This window comes from Notothenia rossii (assembly GCF_949606895.1).
Source record: "Notothenia rossii genome assembly, chromosome: 11".
Classification (NCBI taxonomy): Eukaryota; Metazoa; Chordata; class Actinopteri; order Perciformes; family Nototheniidae; genus Notothenia; species Notothenia rossii.
The window spans coordinates 10,789,488-10,816,906 of NC_136910.1; the positions used below are offsets into that span (position 1 = coordinate 10,789,488).

The following is a 27,419-nucleotide window of genomic DNA, read 5'->3' on the forward strand; positions in this document are numbered from 1 at the left end:
TACCGATGAAAAAACGGTGCTTTAGCCTCCTCTCATTGTCAATTCACTCTCACCTTTGTCACTCCAATTATATTATCTCTCTGCTCTGTTCCCACCAAACTCCTGTCCTCTCCCTGAGAGAGAAGAATGAGGTTAATAAGCTATAGATTATCAACTAACTATGTATTGCTTTATCCTCAAAGCATTTTTTAGCCATGTTTTGTTTTACATCTTCTGTATTTACAGTTTCTTTAATTGGTGTTAGTCACTACCTCTAAAACAACATTTGTCTTTTTCTTCAACATTTCTCATCCTTTTTTGCCTCCTCCTCTAACCACTTTCCCCTCAGTGCTGTTCTACACTCCTCTGATGGTTCACCTTTACTCCTTTTAGTCACTTGCTACGGCCACTCATAACCACACTCTCAGAGAAATACCACACTGTGCTTAAGCTCCCTTTCATACAGAGTGATTGCAGCTGCCACTTATTTTAAAAGATGAAACCACTTTATAACATTTCCCCGTAATCATCCTTATTCTTCATCGTTGAGTTTTACACATTTAGTTCTCCTCATTACAGCATATTCTTAGCATTGTATTTAACATCACATTCGATACCATAATCAGAACATATATTTAGCAACTGTTGAAATCCAGCACTGCTAGGAGAAACAATAGCCAAATCATCCGCATACATAAGACGGTTTACAATCACACATCCTGTTTTACAGCCACTTAAATCATCTGTTAGATCATTCACATAGATATTAAAAAGCCCTCCCTGGCGAACTCCATTACCAACAGCAAATGGCGCCGAGACTGCATTCCCCCATTGTATCCGCATGCTCTGGTTGTCATACCAATAAGCCAGGATCCTAATTATACTGTTGGGCACACCCCTTTGTCTCAATTTTAAAAACAGTTTATGATGGTTAACTCGGTCGAAAGCCTTAGAGGCATCAATAAACCAATCAGAACAGTGGAATTCTGTCTTCTATATGTGTCTACCATTTCCTTCAAAGCATAGATGCATATCTCAGTACCATGCTTAGCCTTGAAGCTAAATCTGAGGTACATAAATAAGAACATAATCTATCCAACAACAGTCTTTCCAGGACTTTGGATAACACATTGGCTAGAGCAATTGGTCTATAGTTATCCAAGCTCCCTACCTTGCCCGCTTTGTCCTTAATGACAGGCACCAAGGTAACAGTCAACATGGAGTCCAGCAACATACCATGAGTCATGAGGCCGGTAAAACAAATGGCAAGAAGAACTGCTACCTTCAGGCTTGCCAGTTTAAGGTGCTCTGCTCTGTAAGGGAAAATTCTGCAGCAATGGAGAGTCAGGAGAGTTGGAGCTTTGATGTCATACACTGGTGGTGTTTTATTAAAAGTATCAGCCGGAGCATTTCACATCACAAGTCACATCAGCCAGAGGTTCAGACTGCCCGGGTGGGTTGCCACATCAATTCTGCCCAGCCTCTCTCTCGATAGTCCTTTTAACTAGTTTACAGAGAGTTCTGGGAACACTGGAGATAGCCCCAACATCTGGAGACACTCAATCACTTGTCTGACTCTTAGGCTCTATGACAGAGAGTTAACCGGTCATAAAACTAATATCAACATTATAGCTGAGGCCTCCCATTCGTTAAGACAGATAACAGAGTCAGGGTTGGTCATACACGTCAACAGGCAGAAAGGTTAAATATCTTAGGAGTAAGACAGAATTATTCTCTAACATGCTCTATAACTGATATATAGAAGTTAACAATACAATGTTGACTAAATGTTACCTTTTTTCCCCCCAGAATGTAAGCTTTCTCGATCGGGCCCTCCTGCTACCATTGTTGCCATTGACGAAGAAAGCCCCAACGGTAAAGTATTGATCTGTTTTGCTTCTTTATTCTGTGCTGGAAAATGTATTTCAATGGAGCTCTGTCGCTCTTGCTTTTAAGACAAACACTGTTAGAAGATGTTGACCTTTGCAGCAGATACTGATTGGTATGGCGTGTAACCTGCACTCATTGATATTCATTGGGCCTGTGTCATGGTTGGATCCCTGTCCCTGGAGATAAGACATTAGGTCATTCAATTTGAGCTGAATTGCTTTGCATGAGCATAAACAACAACCAGATATGAGCGGCTTTCTGTGTGTACATGCTTGTGTTGCAGAATTCGAAATGTGAAGCCACAGGCAGCAGCAGGTTAGCTTAGCCTCAAGACTGGATCAGGTGGAATAACTTGCCTACCTCTTACCGATGTTGACAAAACATGCCTAAAAGTATCTCAAATAGTTACTAATTTACATTTTATATATTTGTGTTAATCCATACCTGAAGTCACTGCACTCGTTTTTTTTGTCAAAGTGTGCTATATATCTTATAGTTCCTTCTTCTCTTCTCATCTCATCTCCTGCCACCTAAACAAAAACTTTCTCAGACACCTTTCATCTCCAACAAAGGACCTATCATCTGTGTATTATTGTCTCCAGAGATAGCTCAAACTGTTTAAGACTTTCTTTGCTAATTAGTGTCTCCTTCTTTGATGGCTGTGCCATTAAGTCTGTACAAAGAAATATTAACAAACACACAACCCCAAATCATATACTGTAACGTGTTTTTGTGTGCAGGCTTTGTGTATTCATCGTTTGTGAAGTTAGGAGAAGGTAATTGATTTCAGGATCACATTTTAATTGATTAGTTACTTTAGTCAAGGGTGCATTAAGGCTTCTGTTGGCGTTGAGGAAATGTTGGTCAGCGTGGTTAAATCACCCTCTAATCTGCAGCTTAGAGATTACCGTTCATAAACAGGAACCTGTCCTGATGTTTGCCGTGTCTGCTTTACAGCGAAGTTTTAAATTGTGAGACCTGATCACTGTAATCCTAACTGACATGGAAAGAGATTAGCAAAGCAACACCAGAGAGAGAGGAAAGCTGCTTCTTCAGCCAACCCAGCTGCCATGGCTGTGTCTGTTTATGTGTTAATGGATCCTATTAAGTTATCCTTCCTCTTATTTCTCCTGTTTTCATTTTTACTGTGTTTAATAGTGTTTACTGGGTACACACACAAGGCTGGGACTGGTAATTACCTGCTACGACAGTGACGCTGGTTTAGTTTTCTCCTCGTGGAAAAAATGTGTTAAAAAAAAAAACTTCCATAACTTTGCCAGTCTTTTATGTTTTTATTTTGTCACCATGACCTTGACTATTGGCCTCAAATGTGAGTACTTCCTACAGTATATGATATCAATGCCTCAAAACACTGCTGAGGTGATTGCATTTTTTTTTTGGGTTCAGACGAATAAAATTGCCTCTCCAAATTCAAAATGCATTTTATTTTATGTAACTAATCCACTTCTTATTGACTCAGAAGCACGATCAAACTTTTAGAGCTTATGTAACAACGACACAGGGAGGGCTGTTTGGTTTTACAAGTGGGAAAGAAACAAAAGTTTTTCAAATAACAATATTAAAGTATGTGGATGCTTTTTCTGCAATGAGTCAATTACAGACATTACATTTGTTATATCGTGCTATCCATATTTATAAAATTGTATTATTTATTATAGAAAACCAAACCGCTATCTAAATAACCCCTTCTGATAAAGTAAACTTACCGAAAATTAAATGTTTTGTTGATAGAGACCTCCAATTGTATGAAAGATACATATTATATGTGCCTCTTCAATGAAACCAGCCCTCTCCTTTTCTGTTATAATATTTATTCATTTATTCATTTCTAAGCCTATTTTTTTAGAAAATATTAATAGAGTAAAATATAGCTGCATATTGTCTGCAGATCATCATTTCTGGCTGCAGGCACAACCTGCACTCATCAGAGGTCCAGGGCTGCTGTTAAACCTTATTGCTGGGAGCACAACATCTGACTACTCAGATGGGCATATTGACGTGTTTCGATTTTGAAGATTTTGTTTAAGGGAGAGAAATAATTAAGTTAATCAAACTGAAACTGCCTTGCATTGAACATGTCTTTCAGCTACAAAAAAGCTTGCACAAATTAAAGATATACATGTAATAGGAGTTCAACCTTGTACCGTAAATAGATAAGGGAGCTAAAATGTTTTCTTTGTCTCAGTGTGTATGGCAATAACACTTGTTTCAATAGATTTTACATTTTACTACAGATTTGCTATAAAATGTTATAATCTGCTTAATTTAGTGTTTTCTATTGAACTATTTAAAACCTCTGTCAGCTACAGTGTATGCTTGGAATGCACTATGTCTGCACAAACACTCATGAATGGTGCTGCAGAACAACACTGTGTGTGTAGTGTGGTTGGTGTGTGTTGGTGTAGTGCAGTAATCCCCCTAACAGGGCTGTCAAAGAATAATTTAGTATTAGAACGGGATATATGAATAATACCATGTATTGCTCTGTGGCTGTGAAATAGTGTTACAGATTTAATAGAGAATCTCGCTTTAGGATGATTATCTTGGGTTGGTGTGGGTAAAAGGGGGGGGGGAGACAGACTCGAGGAAGGAAAAGAGGCGGAGGGAGGGAGAGTAACAAGATACAAGTTAAGGGTTTTCTTTCCCTTAGGGGAAACGCCATAAACGAAGATGATATTGAAATTAGGCGTTTAGTTTTAATAATATCAAGTAAAAGGGTGATAATGAGTGGATAAGTGTGGGAAACAGCTGTACAGACACTCACACATACATGCACAGAACATCATACAAACAACCTCATAATCTACACTCTAGCAGAGATCTTCACACGAACAAACTATACGATAACACTTTCCATTTATCATTTAGGGATTACATACTACATCAGCGTACACAATTGCATGTAATCGTGTGCAATCCTCTTTGCTTTCTGTGCTAACATTATTAGTCCACTGCTTTAAATATACTCAGTTTTGCTCATCTAGTTTGACCACTGAGAATGCTTTAAGGTTCCTGATGATACCACATAAAATAGTCTTGATTCCCCATGAGTAGAGAATAGCTCAACAGCAGCAAATTATATCAGCGAAGGGCTATTCCCTGAAATAGTTTCACAACCTGTAGTCCATATTAGTGTCAAGATCACTGTTGAATAGTATAGTCAGTGTATAGTGAAATCACTATGTAAAACTCACATTGTACGTGATAAACGGTTGGACAGCTTGATGCAACAGAGCCGGCCAGCTAACCAATAAGAGCAGACTGGGCTCTGGTTTCAGACAGAGGGTGAAAAGAGCTGTTGCAGCACAGGCAGTATGAGAACAATTAAGATTATTAAAGCATTAAAGTTTGGAGACATGTCACAGCAGAGGCACAAAATACAAAAATGAACCTGGAAATGAGCATAATACGCCTCCTATAAAACATAAAGTAAAGTACAAATTAGGGCTGCTCAATTAATTGTATTTTAATCGCAATTACGATTATGGCTTGCAACGATTACGAAAACAACGTAATCGAAATATAACGATTATTTTTTATCGTTATTATTAAAAAAAAAAATTTTAATTTTTTTTTATTCAGTTGAGTTATACTTAAAGTTCAGGGTAATCAACTGTTAAAAACATACCCTTCAAATTGTTTTTATCCAATAAATTGATGTTTTCAAAGTAAATGGATAATCGTTTTTAATAATCGTGATATCAATTATTGACCCAAATAATCGAGATTATGATTTTTGCCATAATCGAACATCCCTTGTACAAATGCCAAACCAATAAACATATACCTGTACTACAATGTAAAGTATAGCCCTTAGATAATTAATTAATGACATTTTTGCAGAAGGTAGAATTACTTTTATGTGATGACATTTATGTTTTATTACTTTCCATTTGTTTTACCCCCCATGTTTTATAATATGTTTGGTAGCTGTTTTTTGGTTCATTTCATGACTAGCTTTATAAAAGGTTCTGTTTTTAAAGGGGACCTATTATGCAAAATCCACTTTTTCATGTATTTTATACATAAACATGTGTCCCCTCTGTGGAAAGAGATTCTGTAAGTTTCAGGAATAAAGATTCTCTCTCTTTGTGTCCTGATCCATTTATATAAAAACCTGTCTGAAAATGAGCTGATCAGATGTTGGCCACTTTATGATGTCATGTGGCCAACATCTGATCACGTTTTTGTCGGCTTGTGTAACCATTAGCCAATCACCAACCAAGGTAACCCCCCCCCCCCCCACCTTATCACCTGAATCTCCTCCTAGAGCACCATTGTGTTCTTTTTAACCAAATATCTCGCAGAGGGGCGTGGGGAGTGGCTCCTTATTTTCATCTAAAGTAACAGACAGAGAATCAGCACTTTTGAAACAGGGCTGAAACCAGGGGCGTTTCCCTGACCCGGAAACATCCGGGGCTTAGCCCACAGTGGCGGCGCCAGAGATTTTCTATTGAGGGGTAGCTTGACGTTTCATAGAGGGTGCTCAAACATGTAGGGTTTCTCATTAATGTACCGGTCGCTACAGTGGAATTTTCTACTGCAACACTCCCCACGCACACATACACAGTGTACCCGCGACAGTTACATTGAAGGCTCGATAATCAGCTCACATATAGGTGTAAGCAGGGGTAAAGTACTATTTTTACAAGTGGGGAGTGGACCTAACATCCTTTAAGGGGGGCAAGCTTCACCGGGAAGATCTTTTTTTAAATATTGAAGTTAAATGCATCAATCTGGTGCACTTTGAGAGCAAAATGAAGAGATCTACTGTATGGACACATCTCTCAACACCCATATGAAACAGAACTGTAAACAGATTTACTTTTTCTTTATGGATATTTTACAAATCACTCCCCTTTTAAACTTTATTCTTGTTTTACTGTCATATCGTATTTCATATCTCTTTTTCATGTATTCTCTTATATATACTATAATGTTCATATGAAGGTGTGCCTTGGAAATAATCTTTTACATAATAATTACATTCACTGAACATGGGAAATTACAATCCTGCCGTCCTCTCTAATGTCATGATGAGGTTCATGTAAAGCGCGGTTCATGTATTATATTCAGGGGTGCACATAACTTTTTTAGTGAGTTACTCAGATGAATACCAGGGGACAGCGTTTGGTACTCACCCCACACGAAGCGTGGTCCTCCTCAGTGTCTCCTTCACTGTCCTCAATTTACACTTTTTGCATGCTAGATGATGAAGATGCACCTCCATGAACCTCTTAAGCCCCAAGCCTGTTTTTCAGGTTTCAGGCTCGAAAATGACATTCCCAGAACAAATGACCATATCTTCCCTTCTAAAAGGGTTAAATTAATACTTTTTTTTCTCAAAGTAATGATAAACATGTGAATTGGATGTAGAAAAGTCAGAATCAATATAGATGTTTTTTATTTTAAAGAAAATTCAGATTGAACATGATAAAAAACTGTAAATTATAGTGTCCGTCCAAAATATGTGTTGTAGGCTAGTGAAAACTAACCTTGGATGATGGGTTGGACTAAAAGCTTTAGGAATCCAAAGTACAACATATAATAAGTACCCTGTATCAAGATTGATGCAAAACAAGTGATATTTGACCTTTTTAGAGAGATTTAGCAAAAAATAACTCTTCTGGGGCCATTTGGGTGGATTTTCCATATCTCTGGCCCCCCTTCTTCGATTTTGACATGTGACATCTCTTTCTGATCGTTAGAGCCAATAGGATCGAAGGGAAATCGTCCCGCACACACTCATGTTAAAAAAAGAAGATGGCGTCTTTGCGCATTCAATGAAGCTACAGAGCGTAGGAATGGCCTGCTCTACTTTTTTTAAACGGAATTGCAGTTTTATTGCTTATAGATCAGGGGTACTCAAATTCAAATCTTAAAGGTCCAACATTTTTTTTTCAATAAGACAAAGGTCCATTTATTACGGTCATTCAAACTTTTAAACAATTACAACAAGATTCTTAACACGAGGTTGCAAAAAACAAAAATAATCTGTATGCAGCAGTTTTCATTGTTATTGTGTCTGTGCTCGATCCCTCATAGTCGCAGTGTAAGAGCTGCACAGTTATGAATAAAGGCATCCGCACCCTCTTTCATTCAGCATTCCCATTATTGCTTTATAAATGTCTTGCCCCCTTGTGTGTCCACTGAGGTTCTTCAGGCCCAACACATCTTCAGCAAACTCCCCCTTTGCCTCATCATAAAAACTCACAAACACCAGCAACTGAGCATTGTCAGTGGTGCCGGTGGATTCATCCATAGCTAAGGAAACGCACTGTGCATTTTGTATTCCATCACAAAGCTGATGAATCAAATCACCAGCCAGTGTTTCTGTTCTTCTGGTTGCTGTGGAATCTGAGAGGGGGATTTGCTTGACCTGTTATTTCCTCTTTTAGTTTGCCTTCAAACATGGTCTCCATCACTTCAGTCATGCATTCTTTTATACTTCAGTTATTATCCAGTGGAAAGTCCTCTCCTACTGGCCTAGTTCAATCAAAGTGGTTACTTTCTTTTGGCTGGGCAGTGTAGTTTTACAAACCGTCTTATTTGACTTTTTCAGGACTTAAAACAATCCAAAACATTTTTATATTTACACACGTAAGGTCTTAACAGTTTTGTATGCTCATCCGTGAGCAGAGCATCAAGTTGACATGTCTATTACAGCTGAATGCGGCGACTACCATCTTGTTCAGCAAAACGCCCTACTGTGCCTCCGATTCGCAGACTGTTGTTGGGGGGAAAAAACGCTGACGGGATGCTGAATGTGATTGGACCAATGCGTTGTCAGACACACACAGACAGTGGAACAGTCGGACATGCAGAGTGCTGTTTGTTGTTGGACATAGCGGAACATTTTGACTCGTTGCGTTGTGACGATGTCTCGCAGATAACACATATGAAAAGTATATTTTGCTCAGAGTCCAGAGACAGTTGTGGTTCGGTCCGGATCCGGACCGGAGTCCGGACTTTGAGGATGCCTGTTATAGATTATCAGAACATTTCAAAGGGGACACAGCCACATTGGATATTAACCTATGGATTAACTACATCATTGTTGTTATCGTTTTAATGCCATTGAAGACCAGTTTGGACCAGACAAAGACGAAGGTAAGCCATGTTAGCGTTGTGGGCTACCTAGCGCCACTTGATTTGATGTACGTTTTTGTTGATAACGTCGCGAGTTTGTATCTTTCAGTGTTGAGGTGGGCACCGTTAGATTCTGTGTCTTTACGATCATAAACGATTAGTTGGATATGCAGCTAGGATAAGTAATAACGGAGCTAGGAGTGATTTTCGGTGCAGTAATAGGTTAGCATTTTTCGCTCGGGGCTAATTCAGAGGCTCACTGTTAGCATTGTGTGTTTCTTTTTTTTTTTTTAAATGAAAAAGATCAGTTAAATGACTTTTTCCCCGTTATATGGATATAAAATATTCATAGTTTATTAAATATTAAGTTTCCTTAGACGTTGTTTCCTGCAAATGACGCGATCTCGGCCCCGGAACCGGGTCCGTGGGGCTTTAATGTCTTTGTTTGTTTTTTTACATGTCTAGTATTTTACTCCATTGAGTGTTGACAAGAAACACTTGTAGACGTCGAAATATGTGTTTTGTTTTGAGGTACGCAAAGGTGCGTAGTGACACAAGTAACGTTACGCAATTCAGATTTGTGCCGTGCCTGCGTGCGTACGTGCCTGCCTGCGTGCCAGTTATGTGCACCCCTGATTATATTATTGAGGGAGAATTGTCAGGGGCTACAGAAAAAGACCCGAATGCCCAGGCCAGGCGACGCCACTGGCTGAAACAGAGGGGTTTATGGGATGCTGCAATGCACAATCTGTTGGGTATTTGGAGCCAAACACTTCACAGACATGTTTTGTATATATCTGAGACCTATAATTTATTAATGAAAAACAGTATAATAAGAGACCTTTAAATAAAATAATGGTGTAACCCTGTTTAAAAGGTGCTACATAAATAAAGTTGATTATTTTATTATGACTATATATATACTGGTGTCAGGATCCACCAACATTCCTTCCTTTTTCCCAACCTCGAGCAGAAGTATCAGGTGGATGTGCTGATTACTTTTCAGTCCATGGCTCATACCTGTCGTCACATTCAGTTAAGCTAATGTCCTTTCAAAAATGCCATTAATGCGTCGCCACAATACTCATTTTCTCACCATTTCCTCCTAATATGTTCTTTACTCTTTATTTCTCTCAACATCTCATTCAACTCTATATATTCTAGCCTTACTTTCCTCTGCCATTATTCTAATTTCTCTTGCTCTCTAAAGGCTTGTGCTTCGTTTTGTCGGACCGCTCTCTTCCCCGCACATTCACAGCTTCATGCTGAGTGTTGTATTCAGTCACGCATCCTATGTAGTGAGGTCACTGTGAAAAGAGCCCATTTATTAGACGGTATATGGAATTAAATTAGATGCAGTTACACATGGTGTCTCTTTCTTCTTCGCCTGTACTGGTGTGTTTTTTTAAAATCATTTTACAAGACACAAGCAGAAAATCAGAGGATATATAACCAGAAGATGTCAACGAATAAATCTCCCTTAATGAATTCCATTTCTTTCCAGTTTCTCATACAAAGAAACCAATTTCATTAAAGTTCTTCGTTTATTTAACATCAACAAATCACATCAAGGCATTTGACACGGTTTCCATGGTAGCACAGAAGGCCGTGACCCAATTTTATTTCTGTGAGATCAGATATAAGATTGTTCCGTGTGTGTGTGTGTGTGTGTGTGTGTGTGTGTGTGTGTGTGTGTGTGTGTGTGTGTGTGTGTGTGTGTGTGTGTGTGTGTGTGTGTGTGTGTGTGTGTGTGTGTGTGTGTGTGTGTGTGTGTGTGTGTGTGTGTGTGTGTGTGTGTGTGTGTGTGTGTGTGTGTGTGTGTGTGTGTGTGTTTGCACATGGTAGGAAAGTATGTAGTTTTCAAGCACACACACACAGACGCAAATCCGTAAGATCTTTCTCTTTCTCTGCGCCTAAATATCTGACTTTATACAGACACACACATTCAAGACAAAAACAACTGATCTTTGGCTTGTGTCTTTTAAAAGGCAGCTGCCAATTTAAATTCTTAATTTATTTGTGTTGTTATGCAAAGAAGTACATGTTTGCTGCCACTGGAAATTGTGGCTGTAAATCTTCATGGTTTAATAATGTGCTGATGACTGGTTTAGTGCTCACACACGCAAACATTTTTGGGATTAATAATGCAGTGTGTAGGTCCTGTTAATGGGTCTCTTATGATTTGGAGTAGTACAAAGTCAAACCAAGTCAAAGAGGCTCAAGTTGATTTTATCTTCCTTTCTCACCTTTTTCATTCACCTCTTCTGTGTTTCTATTTCCCATTAAACTTCCATTAGGACCCTGGACTGGTCTTGACATCTAATGCAAACATTTTGCAAAGTCAGGCAAAAGGGCTCTGTGTGCATTGACACTGTCTATCACTATAAAGTCAGATGTTTATTTGATCCCCATCTGGCAATTATTTCTTTACCATCTTGTGAAACGTAGCTTCTCTGACTTGTGCTCTTCTCTAAAAACATATCCTGGCTTTCGGTTGATTAGGTATATTTCCTGTTATTTGGATGACACAGCTTATTTCAATACCAGACATGCCTACAGGACAAATGTAGGGTTAAGCATCTCAAAGTCAAAAGTCAAAGTCAACTTTATTGTCAATCTTTGAGTTTGTGTGTACAGACAGAGAGATCGAAATACCGTTTCCCACAATCCCGAATAAAAAAAAAAAAATGAATACAAATATGTATAAACCTACAGTATATATAAACAATGAAAAGACACATTCATACATATGCACACATTAAGACCTAAATAAAAGCACAGCAGTCAATATATACAAAATAAAAGTCACTTCAATATCTTTGAGAATGTACATTAGTGCTTGCCCACTTTGACATGTTGACTGCAGAGGTGGGGGTAACTCTGATCTTATGTTTGGAAAGCGCCCACCTAAAGCCTATGCCACCAGTCGCCTGGCGGATAAGCTGACATTTCGCCTTTTTTTCTCTTTGTGTCTTTCAATATTCCTCTTAATAGCATATGCTTTCACCGCCCACCGTTGTGTTTCATTAATCAAGTTTTATCCCATCTGTTCTATCTGGCTTTTCAGAAATGTTAAGTAAATAAAATGTCTCTTTCTCTGAGATATTTATTTTGTATGCCAGTTAGTGGAAATGAGAAACCAAACTGTGTAGCCCCCATACCTGGTTAGCAATAATTTAATAACATTTCCATATGAATTTGCTCGGTCCTTCCCTTTTTCATGTTGTGTGCGTAACCAAACTGTGTAGCCCCATACCTGGTTAGCAATCATTTAATAACATTTCCATATGAATTTGCTCGGTCCTTCCCTTTTCCATCTCTTTGTCCTTGTAACCTACATGTCATTTCCTATATACTGTATTTAATTAATAACATAAGGACATCATAGGGTTCTCTTTGGACTGTCTCCTTTTATTAATTTTCAAGTTTGATCTAGGACTATTTCTTTATAAAATTATTTGAATCTACTTTACCAGTCTCTCTCTCTTGCTGATTGGTTAAAAACATGTATTTTTTGTATCTCCAGGAACGTTATTGGTTGAGAACATGCAGATAAATGGCGTGGCTGAGGGTCCGGATCGTACCATCTCTCTGTCGCTGAGGGATAACCACGATCACTGGGTGATCCTTGACCAATCCAAACAAGCCCTTTACCTCAACAGCACCGGACGGGTTCTTGACAGAGATGTAAGGCGTCTGTGTTCTTTATACAGACAACATCTGCTTCTTTTTTATTATTTTACTTTAGTGGTTGGACTTTACTACAGATTATCGTTATGGCATAATTCGCATGGCTGTTTTACTCTTTCCAGCATTTGTTATTGTGAGAAAGTTTTAGCTCCTGCTCATCCGTAAAAAAAACAAGCCTCCTGCAGTTTTTTGTCTGTAAAGCAAACCAAGCACATCTTTTCAAAGTGATTTGTAAAAAAAATACAAAAGCATGTTAGTCCTTTGTGAAATATCTTTATTTTTTTATGTTGATGTATTTTTCATTACTGTACGAGCAAGCTTTTTAACTATTTATCCATTTCTCTGTGTTTCCCTTTTTCCAGCCCCCCTCGTATATTCAGTCCATTGTGGTTCAGGTTCAGTGTACCAACGAGCTGGTCGGCACGGTGATTTTACACGAAGTCCGCATCGTTGTTCGAGACCGCAACGACAACGCGCCACATTTCCAACAGCCAAGATACTATGTTGCCGTCAGTGAGGTAAAACACTAGCACACTGACATGGGGGTCAACATCAGTGTTTGCATTGACCTGCTACACCTTATGTACACACTGCAATGTATTATGAATAACAACATCCACCAAATAGCCTTGTACATGGCTTTTGCTGTCAGACGGGCAGCACCACAAGCACAGAAAGAGCAGAGTTTTTGGACAGCAGAGGAACATATCTGTTATTCTGAGCTTTCCAGAATAGTCTTTAAGAAGCCAATCCCACCGTTAGTGTGTCCTCCAGAGTCTGGAATTTAACTAGAGGCGGTTCAAGCTGAAAACTGGACAAGGAAACATGCAGCCTGCTGCCAGCGCAGACCCAGCAGAATATCTCATTATGCAGTCTTCCCCAGCCTGTCCAACTCAATCCCTCTCCTCAACCTCTCTCTTTCTCTCTCCTGGCCCTTCTTCCCGCTCTCCACTCCCAGCGCTTCATTATGTCACCTTTTTCTCCACCTCCCCGCCTTTCCTCTGCCACACTCTATATATTTCTGCTTGTCTCTCCTCCTCCTTCTTTCTTACAGCCCTCCAGTTTCTCATTACTCCTATTAAAATTATTCCTTTGGATATTTTTGAACAACCACCGTACAACAGATGCTTTATAAAGAACTTTGAGATATGAGTCCTCTGCCAGCCAACATGAAAATGTAGTTTGTTAAATGTGGTTTTGGCTTTGTGGTCATCATTTTTTTTAAAGTTTAAACATTTGAGTGTGCACATTAGGCTATTTTTTAATTCACTTTACTTTGCCCCCAGAACATTAAACATTAAACTTGCTTTTTGTCGTCTATTACTACCAATTATTGATTGCAAGGGAGCGAGGCAGACAGATTAAGACACACAGAGAGGCAATATGCTTATTTATAAGAACGTCTGGGGCACAGTTTATGAGTTCTTCCTGAAAGTTTCTGGGTACAGGGTGATCCTGGGGGCTGATTTCTTGAGTTGGCACCGGTGCCAGAGTCTGCAGTTCTTTCATTAAAGCCGTATCCGAAAAAATTGCAAAGTGACAGCGTCAGACGTTCTCACCGCCATTGTTGTATCAGTGGGAAGCATAACCCTGTTTAGGGAAATGATGTAACAAATCATTGGTGCAGCAGCTAAATTAAACTTAATGTCAAATGTTTGTGATGCTGTCTGGAGTTTAGACTGCTGTTTTGATACATAATCAGACAGGTCCCAAGGCACATGCCTGGAAAAATACAGCATGGCAATATATAGCTGGCAAAAAGCTTCCTTTTTATTTGCTGTAGAAAGTTTTCAACTCCCTGCTTAAGAACTTCTCTCAGAAAAGCCAATATCTTTCTGAATATCTATTGTAGCTTCGTTTTCTTTACTAGAAGTGAGTTATTCTGTTGCTCATGTGCAGTGAACATTTAAAATATTGTATTTGCCGCTCAAACTTTGAGTTATTGTAAACAACGGCCAATATGGATTTGTTGTATCTTAGGCCATCAACTGCATGTACAGTAGTGGATATATTACTAATACTCTGCTATCTATTTTCCAAGAAGAAGAAGTTTACTTAAACATGGTGGCAAATTGGATTCAATCTTTTGGTATGAGCTTATAACATTTTGAAATGTTAAACTCTGGAAAGGATAGGTGTGAAAAAGATACGGTGTCTTATTCACACTTTTTTAGTCATGCTATAATCTTTTAAAAAATGGACTCGTGTTTTTTAACAGTCAGAGTTTGGTTTGAATCTGTTATTATTATTATTCTATTTAACTAAAATAATAGACCCAAAAATAGATAAAGACACCCACATGCTCCTTGTTGTCTTTGGGAGAAAAAGCTAACTTTACATACCATAGATGTTTTCCTATCACCCAATGTCCCGTTTAATGTAAGCACTTGTATTCAAATGGGCGATTACATGTAGCAAACTCTCACAGTACTGACAGAGAAAGATTTACGCAAACAGTGCCATCAAAAAAAGTTGTACTAACCTGCTGCCTGTGTTTCATTTTATTCCAAGAGCAAACAAAAGCACACAAACAGTTGCATGCTGATCCTCCCTCTCAAGCCCCATTTGAGCACAATAAACATTAAGCTGCAAGTCATTTTATATTTGTAGAGACAGTGGGGTATCCGGATCCCTTATGGCCATAAGCATGTGAGGAGGTTTTTAATGTGCCCCTCCCTCCCCTCTGCCACATACAGGCAGGAGATGCCAGGAAAACAACAGAACAGATAGAAGCTGTTTGATATGAGTTGTGAAAACCAATGTGAAAGTGTTTAAACGTTTGACAGCAGGTATTGTTAGCTTGTATACAAGATACTGAACTCCTCTCTCCTGTTGTCTTCATAGCTGACGCCAGTAGGAACCACTATCTTCTCTGGTTTCTATGGGAACAATGGGGCAGCAGACATTGATGACGGTCCCAACGGACAGATAGAGTACACCATCCAGTACAACCCCAGAGACCCGGTAGGCTATCCTTCTGCCTGCTGAGCTCTTGGGAATAGGGACCAGGTTATGAACTATGTTGACTCTGTTAGTGATGTTCTATGTGTGTAATCTGTGTTTCAGACTACAAACAGGACCTTTGACATCCCCCTCACACTTTTTGGATCCGTAGTCCTCAGGGAAAGACTCAACTATGAGGAGATCACACGCTACATGGTCATCATACAGGCAAATGTAAGTGACTTTTTTTTAACACAGCCTTTAGCTATGATATACTTTTAAAACGTTTTTTGAAAGGTAAAGCTTCCAACTGAGAACCATTATGAAGAACAACTTAAAGACAATGAACTCCTGATTGAGTGGGAGTATAGACTGCAGCCTAGGGTGTTGTTATATTTTATTTAAATGTTTTATCATGGTACTATTCCTGTTGCACACCTTTGGACTATTGCTGCTTGTTAAGTCAGCAATCTGCATTTATGAAGTGCCTTCCTTTCTTTTCGGACAAAGCACCTCTCCCTCACCCAATCATGCATCAAAAGTGGGTTCAGTTTCACATCAATGACAATTTGTCACGCACAGGCAGGGATCAATTAACCCCCTTGTGATTAAGAGAAGAGCCGCTCTACCTCACAGCCGCCCTTTAATTAAGTTAACTATTAGCACATCCTTAATTATCACGTATGTCTTTGTCAGAGTAATTGTTCTGCTTTCATTTTATAGCACTCTGTTTATTTAGAAAAGTGTTCTACAATAGCTATAGGTAATTTCACTCAAGAGAAATGGTTTTAGAAGTGGCAAATAGTCATGTCTCAAGACCCATTTAGCCTAAAAGCATTATTACAAGTCCACAGAACACTGAAAGATTAATGTGTTTCTGACTGCTTGAAAGCCAGACGTATTCAATGTTTATCTGAATACAATATTAAGAATAACTTGATTGGCTGTGGATTTGCTAAATATAAATTCAAAGCGAACACAAACATGTTCTACCAAGGAAAGCTAAGCTAAGCTAACTTAGTTTCTCATCTACTTCACAGCTATGAGAGTTATCGTAGCAACAGGGTAATTATGTTCATTTCATAAAAAAATGTGTAACACTTTATATTAAGGTACACAAATTAACCATTGAATAGTTGTTAATTAACGTGCATAGCATTATATTGGCCCTTTATTAGTCATTATAAAACACTTATTAATGCCTTATTCTACATGACCATATTCTCCAGGTAATAAGCCATTAGTTGAGAGTTTTTCCTCAACAACCCTCTAATTAGTGCTTATTTGTTGCAAGTAAGGAAGTTGTTGTACATGAGTTTTGGTCTTAATATGCTCTGCTCAATATGGGCCTAATAAGGCAGTAGTACCACAAGAATAGTAATTCTCCCATAATAACACTTAACAAATATGACCTATTCTTAAGTAACAAGACATGAAACTATAAGTGTTAATTGTGTCTAAATAACTCAAAATTAAGTATTCATATCTAAGAATATGTTTTGGGGTATTGACAGTTCAGCTACCAATAGCAAGGTGATATTGACCTGTATGTTTCACATTTGCACATTTCTATTTTTGTAACATTTGTACTGAAGGTTAGACAGGAAATCGGGTACAGGAAGTGGGAGAAAGTGAAGTGAATAGCATGGCAGTAGACTGCTACTAATTCTCCCTATGCAACCTGAAGAGTAAAAGGGTCAAGTCCGTCAGAAAGCAATGACTGTATGCAGGGTTAGAGTTATAAACTGAGCTCTATGGGGGTCTTTAAAACTAACGCACACACACACACACGCCATTTTGCTGGATTTATTTGTCAATATTTACAGCGTTTCTGCCCATAGTGATAGCTTAAATCTACCAACCAAAAATAAACATATGGACATGGGTTACTAAGTAAAAAAAAAGTTGCAAATGTATTTAGGAACCTATCCATGTGAACATATTGTAAGTGGGGGTGGACCTCAAATCCTCTAGGGTAGAGATGGGCAAATGGCGAACTCCTCTTTTTGAGGCCCTCAGAATAATTTATAAACAATGTAATTCATAAAAAAATATATTTTTACTTGTAGTACTGATACCATCCACTAGACTCATAGTTACGTCACGAGCTGCGACGTAAACAAACTTTAACAAACTGCAAACTTTTTTAAATTATTATTATTTTATTTTTTTCGAAGAAATGTGTGGAAAAGGGTTGTGGCTCCTTTGGTCAAAAAGGTTGCAGACCCCTGCCATAGAGCCTCAACCTGAAAGTTTGCAATAGTCATAAGGACCATTAAAAATGTAGCACAAGCTTTTAAAAAGGCAAAACCTTTTTAAAAGCTTGTACTACATGTTTCCTGTCATTGCTTAGCGTCTGCGTCGGACCACTCTCTTGCGTCTGCGAGCAGCCAGGGACTTCTTCTGAGGTCTCCTGCGTCTGCGCACAGGGCGAGCGGCTTGTCTGCGTTTGCTTGGCATCGTCAAAAAACGTAAACTCTGTGGAGGAACGGGGGGTCTATTTGCAAACTTTCTGGAGAGGCTCTGTGATGTCAGCGATGATGTCATCGCATTCTGCTTGACGTTGCCGATGATGTCATTGCCGATGATGTCATCACAGTCTGCATCGGTGATGTCATTTTAAAAGCTTCAAATAATGGGATTTCTTCATCAGTGACAACGTTATCAGCCATGATGTCATGCAGAATGCGATGACATCATCGGTGACATCACAGAGCCTCTCCTGAAAGTTTGCAAATAGACCCCCCGTTCCTCCACAGAGTTTACGTTTTTTGACGATGCCAAGCAAACGCAGACAAGCCGCTCGCCCCGTGCGCAGACGCAGGAGACCTCAGAAGAAGTCCCTGGCTGCTCGCAGACGCAAGAGAGTGGTCCGACGCAGACGCTAAGCAATGACAGGAAACATGTAGGACAAGCTTTTAAAAAGGTTTTCCTTTTTAAAAGCTTGTGCTACATTTTGAATGGTCTTTATGACTATTGCACATTTTTAAAATATTTTTTGTTTTTTTTCCAAAAGAATTGTGGGAAAGGGTTGTGGCTCCTTTGGTCAAAAAGGTTGCAGACCCCTGCCTAGAGCCTCAACCTGAAAGTTTGCAATAGTCATAAGGACCATTAAAAATGTAGCACAAGCTTTTAAAAAGGCAAAAACCTTTTTAAAAGCTTGTACTACATCGCTGTCGTTGCTTAGCGTCTGCGTCGGACCACTCTCTTGCGTCTGCGAGCGGCCAGGGACTTCTTCTGAGGTCTTCTGGGGTCTTCTGGGGTCTTCTGGGGTCTTCTGGGGTCTCCTGCGTCTGCGCACGGGGCGAGCGGCTTGTCTGCGTTGGCTTGGCATCGTCAAAAAACGTAAACTCTGTGGAGGAACGGGGGGTCTATTTGCAAACTTTCTGGAGAGGCTCTGTGATGTCACCGATGATGTCATCGCATTCTGCATGACGTTGCCGATGATGTCATTGCCGATGATGTCATCACAGTCTACGTCTGTGATTTCATTTTAAAAGCTTAAAATAATGGGATGTCTTCATCAGTGACAACGTTATCAGCCTTGACGTCATCAGCCATGATGTCATGCGGAATGTGATGACATCATCCTTGACATCATAGAGCCTCTCCTGAAAGTTTGCAAACAGACCCCCCGGGGTTCCTCCACAGAGTTTACGTTTTTTGACGATGTCAAGCAAACGCAGACAAGCCGCTCGCCCCGTCCGCAGAAGGTTAGACAGGAAACAGGTACAGGAAATGGGAGAAAGTGAAGTGAATAGCATGGCAGTAGACTGCTACTAATTCTCCCGCAACCTGAAGAGTAAAAGGGTCAAGTCTGTCAGAAAGCAATGACTGTAAGCAGGGTTAGAGTTATAAACTAAGCTCTATGGGGGTCTTTAAAACTAACTAACTAACGCACGCACGCACGCACGCACGCACGCACGCACGCGCACACACACACACACACACACACACACACACACACACACACACACACACACACACACACACACACACACACACACACACACACACACATGGCCGGACTGGGACAATAAGTCAGGCCGGGAATTATACACTCAGCCAGGCCACTAACAGTTTTTTTTGTGCCATTTTGATGGATTTATTTGTCAATATTTACAGCGTTTCTGCCCATAGTGATAGCCCTATAGCTTAAATCTACCAACCAAAAATAACCATATGGACATGGGTTACTCATTTAAAAAAAAGTTGCAAATGTATTTAGGAACCTATCCATGTGAACATATTTTAAGTGGGGGTGGACCTCAAATCCTCTAGGGTAGAGATGGGCAAATGGCGAACTCCTCTTTTTGTGGCCCTCAGAATAATTTATAAACAATGTAATTCATAAAAAAATTAAAAAATATATTTTTACTTGTAGTACTGATACCATCCTAGACTCATAGTTACGTCACGAGCTGCGACGTAAACAAACTTTAACAAACTGCAAACTTTTTTAAATTATTATTATTTTATTTTTTTCAAAGAAATGTGTTGAAAAGGGTTGTGGCTCCTTTGGTCAAAAAGGTTGCAGACCCCTGCCATAGAGCCTCAACCTGAAAGTTTGCAATAGTCATAAGGACCATTAAAAATGTAGCACAAGCTTTTAAAAAGGCAAAACCTTTTTAAAAGCTTGTACTACATGTTCCCTGTCGTTGCTTAGCGTCTGCGTCGGACCACTCTCTTGCGTCTGCGAGCAGCCAGGGACTTCTTCTGAGGTCTCCTGCGTCTGCGCACAGGGCGAGCGGCTTGTCTGCGTTTGCTTGGCATCGTCAAAAAACGTAAACTCTGTGGAGGAACGGGGGGTCTATTTGCAAACTTTCTGGAGAGGCTCTGTGATGTCACCGATGATGTCATCGCATTCTGCTTGACGTTGCCGATGATGTCATTGCCGATGATGTCATCACAGTCTGCATCGGTGATGTCATTTTAAAAGCTTCAAATAATGGGATGTCTTCATCAGTGACAACGTTATCAGCCATGATGTCATGCAGAATGCGATGACATCATCGGTGACATCACAGAGCCTCTCCTGAAAGTTTGCAAATAGACCCCCCGTTCCTCCACAGAGTTTACGTTTTTTGACGATGCCAAGCAAACGCAGACAAGCCGCTCGCCCCGTGCGCAGACGCAGGAGACCTCAGAAGAAGTCCCTGGCTGCTCGCAGACGCAAGAGAGTGGTCCGACGCAGACGCTAAGCAATGACAGGAAACATGTAGGACAAGCTTTTAAAAAGGTTTTCCTTTTTAAAAGCTTGTGCTAGATTTTGAATGGTCTTTATGACTATTGCACATTTTTAAAATATTTTTTGTTTTTTTTCCAAAAGAATTGAGGGAAAGGGTTGTGGCTCCTTTGGTCTAAAAGGTTGCAAACCCCTGCCTAGAGCCTCAACCTGAAAGTTTGCAATAGTCATAAGGACCATTAAAAATGTAACACAAGCTTTTAAAAAGGCAAAAACCTTTTTAAAAGCTTGTACTACATCGCTGTCGTTGCTTAGCGTCTGCGTCGGACCACTCTCTTGCGTCTGCGAGCGGCCAGGGACTTCTTCTGAGGTCTTCTGGGGTCTTCTGGGGTCTTCTGGGGTCTTCTGGGGTCTCCTGCGTCTGCGCACGGGGCGAGCGGCTTGTCTGCGTTGGCTTGGCATCGTCAAAAAACGTAAACTCTGTGGAGGAACGGGGGGTCTATTTGCAAACTTTCTGGAGAGGCTCTGTGATGTCACCGATGATGTCATCGCATTCTGCATGACGTTGCCGATGATGTCATTGCCGATGATGTCATCACAGTCTACGTCTGTGATTTCATTTTAAAAGCTTAAAATAATGGGATGTCTTCATCAGTGACAACGTTATCAGCCTTGACGTCATCAGCCATGATGTCATGCGGAATGTGATGACATCATCCGTGACATCATAGAGCCTCTCCTGAAAGTTTGCAAACAGACCCCCCGGGGTTCCTCCACAGAGTTTACGTTTTTTGACGATGTCAAGCAAACGCAGACAAGCCGCTCGCCCCGTCCGCAGAAGGTTAGACAGGAAACGGGTACAGGAAATGGGAGAAAGTGAAGTGAATAGCATGGCAGTAGACTGCTACTAATTCTCCCGCAACCTGAAGAGTAAAAGGGTCAAGTCCGTCAGAAAGCAATGACTGTAAGCAGGGTTAGAGTTATAAACTAAGCTCTATGGGGGTCTTTAAAACTAACTAACGCACGCACGCATGCGCACGCACACACACACACACACACACAAACACACACACACACACACACACACACACACACACACACACACACACACACACACACACACACACACACACACACACATGGCCGGACTGGAACAATAAGTCAGGCCGGGAATTATACACTCAGCCAGGCCACTAACAGTTTTTTTTGTGCCATTTTGATGGATTTATTTGTCAATATTTACAGCGTTTCTGCCCATAGTGATAGCCCTATAGCTTAAATCTACCAACCAAAAATAACCATATGGACATGGGTTACTAATTTAAAAAAAAGTTGCAAATGTATTTAGGAACCTATCCATGTGAACATATTTTAAGTGGGGGTGGACCTCAAATCCTCTAGGGTAGAGATGGGCAAATGGCGAACTCCTCTTTTTGTGGCCCTCAGAATAATTTATAAACAATGTAATTCATAACAAAATTAAAAAATATCTTTTTACTTGTAGTACTGATACCATCCTAGACTCATAGTTACGTCACGAGCTGCGACGTAAACAAACTTTAACAAACTGCAAACTTTTTTAAATTATTATTATTTTATTTTTTTCAAAGAAATGTGTTGAAAAGGGTTGTGGCTCCTTTGGTCAAAAAGGTTGCAGACCCCTGCCATAGAGCCTCAACCTGAAAGTTTGCAATAGTCATAAGGACCATTAAAAATGTAGCACAAGCTTTTAAAAAGCTTGTACTACATGTTCCCTGTCGTTGCTTAGCGTCTGCGTCGGACCACTCTCTTGCGTCTGCGAGCAGCCAGGGACTTCTTCTGAGGTCTCCTGCGTCTGCGCACGGGGCGAGCGGCTTGTCTGCGTTTGCTTGGCATCGTCAAAAAACGTAAACTCTGTGGAGGAACGGGGGGTCTATTTGCAAACTTTCTGGAGAGGCTCTGTGATGTCACCGATGATGTCATCGCATTCTGCTTGACGTTGCCGATGATGTCATTGCCGATGATGTCATCACAGTCTGCATCGGTGATGTCATTTTAAAAGCTTCAAATAATGGGATGTCTTCATCAGTGACAACGTTATCAGCCATGATGTCATGCAGAATGCGATGACATCATCGGTGACATCACAGAGCCTCTCCTGAAAGTTTGCAAATAGACCCCCCGTTCCTCCACAGAGTTTACGTTTTTTGACGATGCCAAGCAAACGCAGACAAGCCGCTCGCCCCGTGCGCAGACGCAGGAGACCTCAGAAGAAGTCCCTGGCTGCTCGCAGACGCAAGAGAGTGGTCCGACGCAGACGCTAAGCAATGACAGGAAACATGTAGGACAAGCTTTTAAAAAGGTTTTCCTTTTTAAAAGCTTGTGCTAGATTTTGAATGGTCTTTATGACTATTGCACATTTTTAAAATATTTTTTGTTTTTTTTCCAAAAGAATTGAGGGAAAGGGTTGTGGCTCCTTTGGTCTAAAAGGTTGCAAACCCCTGCCTAGAGCCTCAACCTGAAAGTTTGCAATAGTCATAAGGACCATTAAAAATGTAACACAAGCTTTTAAAAAGGCAAAAACCTTTTTAAAAGCTTGTACTACATCGCTGTCGTTGCTTAGCGTCTGCGTCGGACCACTCTCTTGCGTCTGCGAGCGGCCAGGGACTTCTTCTGAGGTCTTCTGGGGTCTTCTGGGGTCTTCTGGGGTCTTCTGGGGTCTCCTGCGTCTGCGCACGGGGCGAGCGGCTTGTCTGCGTTGGCTTGGCATCGTCAAAAAACGTAAACTCTGTGGAGGAACGGGGGGTCTATTTGCAAACTTTCTGGAGAGGCTCTGTGATGTCACCGATGATGTCATCGCATTCTGCATGACGTTGCCGATGATGTCATTGCCGATGATGTCATCACAGTCTACATCTGTGATTTCATTTTAAAAGCTTAAAATAATGGGATGTCTTCATCAGTGACAACGTTATCAGCCTTGACGTCATCAGCCATGATGTCATGCGGAATGTGATGACATCATCCGTGACATCATAGAGCCTCTCCTGAAAGTTTGCAAACAGACCCCCCGGGGTTCCTCCACAGAGTTTACGTTTTTTGACGATGTCAAGCAAACGCAGACAAGCCGCTCGCCCCGTCCGCAGAAGGTTAGACAGGAAACGGGTACAGGAAATGGGAGAAAGTGAAGTGAATAGCATGGCAGTAGACTGCTACTAATTCTCCCGCAACCTGAAGAGTAAAAGGGTCAAGTCCGTCAGAAAGCAATGACTGTAAGCAGGGTTAGAGTTATAAACTAAGCTCTATGGGGGTCTTTAAAACTAACTAACGCACGCACGCATGCGCACGCACACACACACACACACACACAAACACACACACACACACACACACACACACACACACACACACACACACACACACACACACACACACACACACACACACATGGCCGGACTGGAACAATAAGTCAGGCCGGGAATTATACACTCAGCCAGGCCACTAACAGTTTTTTTTGTGCCATTTTGATGGATTTATTTGTCAATATTTACAGCGTTTCTGCCCATAGTGATAGCCCTATAGCTTAAATCTACCAACCAAAAATAACCATATGGACATGGGTTACTAATTTAAAAAAAAGTTGCAAATGTATTTAGGAACCTATCCATGTGAACATATTTTAAGTGGGGGTGGACCTCAAATCCTCTAGGGTAGAGATGGGCAAATGGCGAACTCCTCTTTTTGTGGCCCTCAGAATAATTTATAAACAATGTAATTCATAACAAAATTAAAAAATATCTTTTTACTTGTAGTACTGATACCATCCTAGACTCATAGTTACGTCACGAGCTGCGACGTAAACAAACTTTAACAAACTGCAAACTTTTTTAAATTATTATTATTTTATTTTTTTCAAAGAAATGTGTTGAAAAGGGTTGTGGCTCCTTTGGTCAAAAAGGTTGCAGACCCCTGCCATAGAGCCTCAACCTGAAAGTTTGCAATAGTCATAAGGACCATTAAAAATGTAGCACAAGCTTTTAAAAAGCTTGTACTACATGTTCCCTGTCGTTGCTTAGCGTCTGCGTCGGACCACTCTCTTGCGTCTGCGAGCAGCCAGGGACTTCTTCTGAGGTCTCCTGCGTCTGCGCACGGGGCGAGCGGCTTGTCTGCGTTTGCTTGGCATCGTCAAAAAACGTAAACTCTGTGGAGGAACGGGGGGTCTATTTGCAAACTTTCTGGAGAGGCTCTGTGATGTCACCGATGATGTCATCGCATTCTGCTTGACGTTGCCGATGATGTCATTGCCGATGATGTCATCACAGTCTGCATCGGTGATGTCATTTTAAAAGCTTCAAATAATGGGATGTCTTCATCAGTGACAACGTTATCAGCCATGATGTCATGCAGAATGCGATGACATCATCGGTGACATCACAGAGCCTCTCCTGAAAGTTTGCAAATAGACCCCCCGTTCCTCCACAGAGTTGACGTTTTTTGACGATGCCAAGCAAACGCAGACAAGCCGCTCGCCCCGTGCGCAGACGCAGGAGACCTCAGAAGAAGTCCCTGGCTGCTCGCAGACGCAAGAGAGTGGTCCGACGCAGACGCTAAGCAATGACAGGAAACATGTAGGACAAGCTTTTAAAAAGGTTTTCCTTTTTAAAAGCTTGTGCTACATTTTGAATGGTCTTTATGACTATTGCAGATTTTTTTGTTTTTTTTTGTTTTTTTTCCAAAAGGATTGTGGGAAAGGGTTGTGGCTCCTTTGGTCTAAAAGGTTGCAGACCCCTGCCTAGAGCCTCAACCTGAAAGTTTGCAATAGTCATAAGGACCATTAAAAATGTAGCACAAGCTTTTAAAAAGGCAAAAACCTTTTTAAAAGCTTGTACTACATCGCTGTCGTTGCTTAGCGTCTGCGTCGGACCACTCTCTTGCGTCTGCGAGCGGCCAGGGACTTCTTCTGAGGTCTTCTGGGGTCTTCTGGGGTCTTCTGGGGTCTTCTGGGGTCTTCTGGGGTCTCCTGCGTCTGCGCACGGGGCGAGCGGCTTGTCTGCGTTGGCTTGGCATCGTCAAAAAACGTAAAATCTGTGGAGGAACGGGGGGTCTATTTGCAAACTTTCTGGAGAGGCTCTGTGATGTCACCGATGATGTCATCGCATTCTGCATGACGTTGCCGATGATGTCATTGCCGATGATGTCATCACAGTCTACATCTGTGATTTCATTTTAAAAGCTTAAAATAATGGGATGTCTTCATCAGTGACAACGTTATCAGCCTTGACGTCATCAGCCATGATGTCATGCGGAATGTGATGGCATCATCAGTGACATCATAGAGCCTCTCCTGAAAGTTTGCAAACAGACCCCCCGGGGTTCCTCCACAGAGTTTACGTTTTTTGACGATGTCAAGCAAACGCAGACAAGCCGCTCGCCCCGTCCGCAGAAGGTTAGACAGGAAACGGGTACAGGAAATGGGAGAAAGTGAAGTGAATAGCATGGCAGTAGACTGCTACTAATTCTCCCGCAACCTGAAGAGTAAAAGGGTCAAGTCCGTCAGAAAGCAATGACTGTAAGCAGGGTTAGAGTTATAAACTAAGCTCTATGGGGGTCTTTAAAACTAACGCACGCACGCACGCACGCGCACACACACACACACACACACACACACACACACACACACACACACACACACACACACACACACACACACACACACACACACACACACACACACACACACACACATGGCCGGACTGGGACAATAAGTCAGGCCGGGAATTATACACTCAGCCAGGCCACTAACAGTTTTTTTTGTGCCATTTTGATGGATTTATTTGTCAATATTTACAGCGTTTCTGCCCATAGTGATAGCCCTATAGCTTAAATCTACCAACCAAAAATAAACATATGGACATGGGTTACTAATTTAAAAAAAAGTTGCAAATGTATTTAGGAACCTATCCATGTGAACATATTTTAAGTGGGGGTGGACCTCAAATCCTCTAGGGTAGAGATGGGCAAATGGCGAACTCCCCTTTTTGTGGCCCTCAGAATAATTTATAAACAATGTAATTCATAAAAAAATTTAAAAATATCTTTTTACTTGTAGTACTGATACCATCCTAGACTCATAGTTACGTCACGAGCTGCGACGTAAACAAACTTTAACAAACTGCAAACTTTTTAAAATTATTATCATTTTATTTTTTTCAAAGAAATGTGTTGAAAAGGGTTGTGGCTCCTTTGGTCAAAAAGGTTGCAGACCCCTGCCATAGAACCTCAACCTGAAAGTTTGCAATAGTCATAAGGACCATTAAAAATGTAGCACAAGCTTTTAAAAAGGCAAAACCTTTTTAAAAGCTTGTACTACATGTTCCCTGTCGTTGCTTAGCGTCTGCGTCGGACCACTCTCTTGCGTCTGCGAGCAGCCAGGGACTTCTTCTGAGGTCTCCTGCGTCTGCGCACGGGGCGAGCGGCTTGTCTGCGTTTGCTTGGCATCGTCAAAAAACGTAAACTCTGTGGAGGAACGGGGGGTCTATTTGCAAACTTTCTGGAGAGGCTCTGTGATGTCACCGATGATGTCATCGCATCCTGCTTGACGTTGCCGATGATGTCATTGCCGATGATGTCATCACAGTCTGCA

General features: G+C 40.9%; 1 protein-coding gene across 1 annotated transcript in view; it reads left to right on the forward strand.

Annotated features, from left to right (window-relative positions):
* The window catches only part of LOC307024403 (protocadherin-15-like), a 169,955-nt gene that overhangs the window by 38,046 nt on the left and 104,490 nt on the right, over nt 1-27,419 (forward strand). Inside the window, exons 4-8 of the mRNA XM_079658474.1 lie at nt 1,789-1,854; nt 12,506-12,666; nt 13,032-13,187; nt 15,514-15,633; nt 15,736-15,846. Coding sequence (XP_079514600.1) covers nt 1,789-1,854; nt 12,506-12,666; nt 13,032-13,187; nt 15,514-15,633; nt 15,736-15,846 — 614 coding nt within the window. The remainder of the gene's footprint in view (nt 1-1,788; nt 1,855-12,505; nt 12,667-13,031; nt 13,188-15,513; nt 15,634-15,735; nt 15,847-27,419) is intronic.